At 57.5% G+C, this 8076-nt stretch overlaps 1 protein-coding gene across 1 annotated transcript in view; it reads right to left on the bottom strand.

The window, feature by feature from the left end:
- Nucleotides 1-806: 806 nt before the first annotated feature.
- Nucleotides 807-8076, bottom strand: part of NPR1 (natriuretic peptide receptor 1) — a 17613-nt gene continuing 10343 nt past the window's right edge. Inside the window, exons 14-22 of the mRNA XM_075562369.1 lie at nucleotides 6289-6444; nucleotides 5655-5823; nucleotides 4790-4936; nucleotides 4588-4711; nucleotides 4347-4415; nucleotides 3929-4103; nucleotides 3720-3818; nucleotides 1609-1700; nucleotides 807-1445 (exon numbers count right to left, since the gene is read on the bottom strand). Coding sequence (XP_075418484.1) covers nucleotides 1383-1445; nucleotides 1609-1700; nucleotides 3720-3818; nucleotides 3929-4103; nucleotides 4347-4415; nucleotides 4588-4711; nucleotides 4790-4936; nucleotides 5655-5823; nucleotides 6289-6444 — 1094 coding nt within the window. The 3' untranslated portion in view covers nucleotides 807-1382. The remainder of the gene's footprint in view (nucleotides 1446-1608; nucleotides 1701-3719; nucleotides 3819-3928; nucleotides 4104-4346; nucleotides 4416-4587; nucleotides 4712-4789; nucleotides 4937-5654; nucleotides 5824-6288; nucleotides 6445-8076) is intronic.

Here is an 8076-nt window from a genome sequence, read left to right as displayed (position 1 = left end):
AGCGATTAAACCAGAGAGCCCAGGAACAGGGAGCCTGTGGACCCAAGCTGCCGGCACTGGAGCCTCCCAAACTGTGAGCCAACAGGCTCCCTGAGCGCTCGGGCCTCCTAGACCACGAGAGAGAGAGAATGCCTCTTTGTTAAAGCGTCTGCTCAGGGTATCTCCGTCACAGCGGCACTGGGTAACTGAGACAGGCCTTGATAAAGTTGTAAATGTTGAAACAACCAAGAGGGGGGGGGGAGCTGTAAATGTTACTGATATGTAATGAGTGCATTATTGGTCCTCTAAACGAATCCACAAGTGAGTATGTGCTCTCCAGTGTGGGGAGCATGGACCGCTGCGACCCCATCAACAGACGTTCTTGGGTTCCCTTAACACTTCATATGGGGGAGAACAGGATCCTGAGGCCATAAGTTCCCGTCAAAACTCAAATGCCCTGAGTCCATTGTGACTCCGAGCGATTCTAGTCCACTGAGTAAAGCGTCCCTGTGGTCTTCTGAGGCTGTGAAGGGAGCAGAAAGCTCCCCCCTATCTCCGAGGAGCAGCGGGGTGGATGTGAACAGCCCACCCTGCAGTTAACCCAGTATACCACCTTACTGGGGCCCTGAGTGGTTGTTACAGAGCCTCCTCACAATGGAGGGTGAGTTGTGGATGGGGGGGGGGGCTGTTTTGTTTTGCTTTTTTTTCAGACACTGCATTCCCCCCACCCCCCACCCCCCACCTTCAGGAGCTTATCTTGTATGAAGTTGAGCCTGGGGACAGAGCTGCGCTTTCCATCCACCCTGTGCCCCCAAGAAGAGACACGGTCGCGGAAGAGAGTTTAATGGTGGCTGCTTACAGTAGAAGCAATGCACACAGGCCCTGGTGCAGCCCCCGCCTGGCTGCCCTGCACCCACCTCACCCCAGCAGCTCTGACTCCAATGTTAAGTGGTGGGGAGCAGGGGGTGCTAGATAGCCCCTATGGAGTAGGCCAGAAGTGGACTCCCGCCCCCACCATTCACCTGCAGTCTCTCTTCAGATGGCTGCTGAGGTGGTTCTCCTCCCCAGCAAAATCACAGTGTATCAAGGTTATGGCAGGCGGGGCAGGGACAGAGAGACAGAGGGAGCAGGAGTCAGGAATCCCAGGCTGGCCCGAGTCAGGGTGGAGAGTAGATGTGGGACTGTGGGCTTTCGTCCAGGCCTGTGGGCTCCCAGCTCTTCCTCACACCAGGCCTCAACCGGAGATCCCATCTGTGATCTCCACTGGGCCTAGCACACCTGAACTGCGCAAGCCATTTCTCCCCTCTCCGGCACTGATGGGGCTGCTGCGGGCCAGGCCCGGCCTCTCTCTGTCTCTTCTGGCTCGGGGAAGTGGGCAGTGTGGAGGGCTGGGGGGAGGCAGGTCAGCCCCGGGTGCTACTCCCCCGTTCTCCCAGGAGCCAGAATGTCCGAACCTTGCCTTTGCCCTGTAGGGAAAAAGAGGAGGAGGTTGGGGTGGCACAGCTACTGCCCCAAATCCTAGGAGAGGCCTAGGGATTGCAATGGGGGTGCTGATATGAAGGGCCTGGGGGCTCACCCAGGAGCCTCTGGGCGCCCTGAGGTGGTGAGAGCAGAGGTTTCTTTCTTTACCTTCATTTCTACATCCCCTCGAAGCTCTAGTTCAAAGCCGCCCAACTCCTCCAAGACAGTCTTGGTCTCAGAAGACAAGTGGATCTTCAGGGCTAGGGAGGATATGGGGGATGAAGGGCAGGTGAGGGGTGAGGGAGGGGCTGGGAGCAGAAGAGAACAGAGACTGGTGGAGAGAAAGGCCCTCCCAGGGGAAGCTTCCTACCGCAGATCCCGTTCAGGCCCCACCCTCCCAGCAAGACCGCCTGATGGCCCTGCCATCTTGGACTTTCCTTTAGAACTCTCCAGCTGGGCGGTCCAATAAGACAGCCCCACCAGTCATGTGCAGGCAGTGACATTTAAATGAATCAAATGAAATACGACGATTTCTGTTCTGCAGTAGTACTCGTCACATGTCCAGGGATCAGTGACCACATGCGACTACTAGTTGCTCCCGTACTGGATGCCACGGGTAACTAACTGGTCCTTCTCATACTGCAGAGGGAGCCCTGGTGGCATAGCGGTTACACGTGGCATTGGGCTGCTAACCACAAGGTCAGTAGTTTGAAACCACCAGCCAGCACCACAGGAGAAAGATGAAGCTTTTTATTCTTGTAAAGAGTTGTATTCTCGGGAACTCATAGGGCCAGTACCCTGCCCTATAGGGTTGCCCTGAGTCAGAATTGACTCGATGGCGGTGAGTCTGGCTTGAGTTTTTATCACTGTAGAAAGTCCTATAGGACAGAACTGCTCGAGAGTGTTACCAGGCTCCAGGGAGGACGCTCAGCCTTGGGAGCCTGCTCTGCTTCAGCCGGAGCCCCAGCTCGGACACTAGCCTGCTATATAACCTTGGTACGTAAACCAGCAGAGCCTCATTCTCCTGACCTGTAAAATGCCGACAGTGGCAGTACCCATGACACAGCCTTGTTGTGGGGGTGCAGGGAATGTCCCTGAGCTTTGGAAGCAGAACCCGGCACACAAGAAGTGCTCCAAGAGTGGATGCTGTTAGCCTCACGCCACCAAGCCCCTCCTTATATGATGGCGGGAACGGAGGGGGCTGAGCTGATTCTGACTTGTGGCCACCCCCAGCAGCCCTGTTCCTCCAGAAGGTGTCCTTCGCTTAGGTCTCCTCCTTCTGCACTGCCGCTGCGTGGGTTTGAACTGCCAACCTTCCAGTTGAGCTGATTGCACAAGCCAGGGGCTGGGGGAGGAGCTCGGCCCAAGCGACTGAGGCGATCAGCCTCGCAGTGATGTCCAGACCCGAGATCCTAACTCCAGGCTGGTCACTCTTCCCCACAGCTCTCCTCCTCATCCCTTGCCCCCACCACTCCCAGCGCCTACATCATAGCTGCCTTCTACTGGTGTTGAGACGTTCCTGAGAACGTGCTCCTGGAAGACTGGGCTCCCCTCTGTCCTACACCCAGAGCTCAAACACAGTGCCAGAGAACCCCGGGTTGGCCCAGGCCCCTCTGCACCCCGGGACTGGCCCTTCTCCCACCACAGGTTTGGTGGGGTCCACCTGGAGTCCCCAGCTCCAGGGTCTGGGTCCTCTTAGGACCCCAGGGTCTAACACTCAGTGATCACTCAGAACGTGCTTGCTGAACTGAACTGTCTTGAATCGAGCACGACGGGGAGAAACAGGAGCCTATCCGAAGGGGGAGGTGGCTGTGTGCCAGGGCTGTGCTCTGTTCCTCAAGACCCGAGACGGGTGTCCCTTACAGACAAACTGCAGAGGCCAAGGAAGGCCAGATGGCAGGGCTATGCTGGGCATTTCCTATGGGTTTCTCCCATGACCCAGACGCGGTCGATGTTCTATTCTGTCATTCCCCAGGAGGAATGGTTGTTGTAGCAGCCAGTGCCCAGGCAAGGGGGCCCTGAAGGTGGGCTTCCAGCTGGGAACTGGAGAACAGTGCCCCGAAATAGAAATACTTCTTCCTCATTGGACCAGAGGGGAGCTGGGGTTTGGATTCAGTTGAAGGGGACCCCAGCCCAGGCTGAACCATTACAAACCTGGGAGGAGAGAGAACTAGGAGGTGACCCTAGGGGGCACAGGCTGTGTGTGGGGGGGTGTTTTCCCTCGGCCCCCACACCCCAGCTCTTTCCATCCCTGGAGGGGGGAGGGGAGGCCACTGTACCTTCCCCATTCGACTCCATTCTGGAGGCTGTGTTGACCGTGTCCCCAAAGAGGCAGTAACGGGGCATCTTCAGGCCCACCACGCCGGCACACACGGGGCCTGGAGGTGGGAGCACAGCCCGTCAGACGGCTCGGTGGGGAGGAGGTCGAGGGAGGGGGTTCTGGGGGCGCTGAGGGGCGGGTGGCGGCGTCATGCCCTGACTGACTCACCTGTGTGGATGCCGATGCGCAAGCGCAGCTGTTCCTGGGGCCGGTGGCGGATGCGGAAGGAGCGCACGGCGTCCAGCAGAGCCAGGGCCATGCGGGCCACCTCCCGGGCGTGCAGCCGCCCGTTTCGCACCGGGAGTCCGGACACCACCATGTACGCGTCACCAATGGTCTCCACCTGCGGGCCAGGGAGACAGACTTTCCTTCTCCGCAGCCCCAGACGCGTCCCCTGCCCTGTCATGCCACCCTCCTTCCTCCCCCTGCAGGATCCTCACCCTGAGGGGGTTCCCCTCCCTGCCTGTTCTTGGGGCTCCCTGTGTCTGCCACTGCTTGGTGACCTCACGTCACTCCTGCCCCTCGCCACTTTCTGACCCAGCCTGTGCCTGCCTGCCTGTCTTTGCCCACCCCTAGGGGCCCTCACCTTGTACACATCAAAGTTGTCTATGACGGCGTCAAAGCAGGTGTACAGGTCGTTGAGCAGGGTCACCACCTAGAGGAAAGGGTGGGGGTGGTGGGAAGGTGGGAAAATGAAACCAACCGGGAGGCAAGCCTGAGAGGATGGAGATGCTAAGCCCAGACAGGCTGCCAAGCCTCGGGCCCTCCCGCTCCTGCCCCCCCATACACACCCAGGCGGAGGCCAAGGCCCGGGACCAGCTGCTCACCTGCATGGGCGTGCTCTCTGCTGACAGGGCCGTGAAGCCCACAATGTCACTGAAGTAGATGGTGACACTGTCAAAGGCCTCGGCCTGGACGGTCTCCCCTCTCTTCAGCTGCTCAGCCACAGAGCTGAGGGACAGGGACAGGTAGGGTCAGTGGGGTGGACAGGGCTGCCGTGGGAGGGACTCAGTAGGCGGAGGCACTCACTGGGGCAGGATCTGGTAGAGCAGAGCCTCGGCCTTGCGCTTCTCCTCCAGGTAGGCCTGCGTGCGCTCCTCCACCAGCTCCTCCAGGTTGTTGGCGTACTGCTCCATGCGGGACAGCAGGTTGTCCAGGATGTTGCTGCTGTTCTCTCTGAGGGGAGGATGGGGGGAGCGGCATGTACTCACCTGACTGACCCAGGCTTCCTGGTGGCGCATGCGCACACGCACGCACACACACACCACATACCCTCAGCCCAACCGGCCAAGCACAGTGGGGCCAGGGGTGGGAACACGGAAAGATGGGATGGCAGGGATAAAGGTAGGAAAAAGCCTCGAGGCGCCTCTGCAACATGTACCTGTGAGTAGGAACTGCACACTTTGTGAATCTTTGTGGAACCCAAGCAAGTGAAGGAGGAGGCAGGGGGAAGCAAAAAGGGGCAGGGGTCAGCCGAGAACAGAGGGATCTACAGGCAGGCTGCGTAGGGTATGTGTGGAGGAACTGGGCCCCCGAGGGGCACCTGGGCAAAGAGATTAAAGGGTGGGCTGGGAGCTCCTGCGGAGAGCATCCATCAGACTGCAGGGGAGGCGGTGGCCACCTGTGTATGGCCCGTTGGCTCTGCACACTCCTGCGGGCAGGCAGGGCATGGGTGGGGATGTTGGTGGACATAAGGAAGATGAAATGTTGGTGACTAGGGTGGGTAGCTAAGCCATACGGTATTCACACGGGCAAGTGAGGTTGTGGTGGATGGGGCTAGGCTATGTAAAAAGGATCTGTGAGGGGGCTCCTTCTGCAGACTTAAGTGTGGGCTGTGAGAAGGGGTTGGGGGAAAAGGCAGGGACAGCAGGGGGGTGGACTGTCAGCCAGCCACCTGTTAAACTTGCGCAGCATCAGGCGGATGTGCTGAAAGGGCGGCCGCTCCTGGGGGTCCTCGGCCCAGCACCGCTGCATCAGCTGCCCCAGCTCCTCCAGGTGGCTCTGCAGGTTCAGGGAGGGCCGGAAGGGGGGCTGCTCACCCCGAGTCACACGCTCGATGATCTCTGTATTGGGGGGAGGGGCTGAGTGGTGGGATTGGCCAAGGGCCTATTCAGAGGCAGAGGGCAGCTCACTGGGGCCAGGTGGGGACATCCAGGCCCAGGGCATGGGATGGGATGGGGGACCCGGGCAGAGTGTGTCAGAGTCACTGGCAGCAGCAGATGGCGGGGCTGGGAAAATTTTGTGGGTGGTTCCAGGAGGAGACCATGCTGGCCCAAAGGGTTCAGTGCTCATCTGCTAGTTGAAAGGTTGGTGGTTCAAACCCAGCCAGTGTAGCCTCTAGAGCTAGGCCTGGGGATTTTCTCCAGAAAGGCCAGAGCCTTGTGACCTCAACTGAGCAGTTCCACTCTGGACACGTGGATCACTGCGAGTCAGAATCCATTCGAGGGCAGCCAATGACAAACAGTTTTCGGGGGCTGTGGGTGAGTTGAGGTTATGGCGGAGGCAGCAGGGGAGCGTGGTCCGCTCACCTTTGGGGCTGAGGTCCAAGCCTTCGACGTGGAAGACCCCGCTCCTCAGGGCGACCTCCTGAAGGATGACTCCAAAGCTGTACACGTCACCAGCCTGGGAGCCCCGGGCGGGGGGTGAAGCCATTCGCAGGAGCTCCGGAGCTGTCCACAACTTTTCTGCAAGTCAGAGGTCAGGGGTCACCTCTGGGTAACGGATGAGTGGGGAAACGAGACCTAGAGGCTGTGGCTGGGACTGAACTGGAGACTTTTCATGTAATGTTGGGGCTAGAAGAAACCTCAGACCCGGTGGAGGAGGTGGGGAAAGGAATACGAAAGGATGAATACAAGGAAGAAAAGGGTAGTGGGGTCATGGGGCATTAATTCACCCAAGGGGAGGGTATTGTTTATATCTCCACAGGGAAAGTGGGACCAGACTTCAACCCAGTGTCGCAAGGTGTAAATGCAATATCCCGGAGTGGAGTAGGGAACCAGTGGAGAGGTCTGGGAGGCCGGCCCCAGCACCATAAATTAAGTGGATTCCTGCCCCTCCCCTGAAAAGAATTTGTTCCAAAGGACGACATTGACTCTGCAGCTCCGGGAGATGAACATATCTGATCAGCGCACACGGGAGAAGATGAAGGGGCAGGAGGAGAGAGTGGAGCACAGCCTGGCCCACCAGGCCGTGATGATGATGTTCCTGAGTAGAGCAGCCAGTCCACAGAGAGAATAACATGGCTGACCCCACTATGAGAAATGATGCCAATCAGTGACTAAGGGCGATACAGGGAACAGCACCGGAGACACAGTGTGGGAATTGCACCTGACCTGATCCCACCACACCGAGGCAAATCACTGGGGGAGTGCAGCGGAACAGCAAGGGAATGGAGTGGCAAGGTCCCCAGGGAATGCTGAAAGTGGACTTTGGGGCCAGGGCGTGGTGCCCCAACAGACTGGACTGGAAAACGCTCCTAAGGGTCAGCAAACGATCCCTGAACTAACTACAAGCTTTTCTCTTGTGAACTGTTTTGTTCTGTTCTTTGTCAGTGGTTTGTTTTTGTTGTTTTATTGTCTGGTTGTATACTGTTGCTTTGTTTTCCTCTGTCTTGTTTTCGTGCATGTTAGTGTCTCCACAGGTCTGTCTGAATAGGACAGGCTGGATAAACTATCTGGAGGAAAAACAACGGGACCGACAGTTCCGGGGGGACTTGGGGTGGGGGGTAGGGGGGGTAAGGAAGTGGTGTTAACAAACCCAGGGGCAAGGGAAAAACATGGGACCCCAAATGGTAGAGAAGGGGGAGTGGCAGGCCTGGTGGGAAATGATCAAGGGTAAGGTTGCTTAGAGAAGAGGTATACTCTAGCCCAGGTGGCGACGAAGCATGGTAGTAGGGCAGGAGGAAAGTCAAGGGAGATGGAGGAAAGAGCTAGGAGTCAAAGGGCATTCATGGAGGTCTAGACAAAGACATGTACATGCAAATATATATAGGAGGATGGGGAAATAGAGCTATGTGTCTATATTTATAGGTCAAGTATTAAGGTGGCGGAAGGACCTTGGGCCTCTACTCAAACACTCCCTCAATGCATGAATACCTTCTTTTATTAAATTGGAACTCTATGATGCTCACTCTCCCGACACAATGGCTGGAGCCAAAGTGGGTGAACAAGTAAATGTGGTGAAGAAAGCTGATGGTGCCCGGCTATCAAAAGAGATAGTGACTGGGGTCTTAAAGGCTTGAAGATAAACAAGCGGCCATCTAGCTCAGAAGCAACAAAGTCCACATGGAAGAACACACCAGCCTGTGTGATCGAGTG

This window comes from Tenrec ecaudatus, chromosome 1 (genome assembly GCF_050624435.1).
Source record: "Tenrec ecaudatus isolate mTenEca1 chromosome 1, mTenEca1.hap1, whole genome shotgun sequence".
Lineage (NCBI taxonomy): Eukaryota > Metazoa > Chordata > Mammalia > Afrosoricida > Tenrecidae > Tenrec > Tenrec ecaudatus.
The sequence above is the reverse complement of the archived record's forward strand: the minus strand, read 5'-3'. Positions and strand labels throughout refer to the sequence as shown.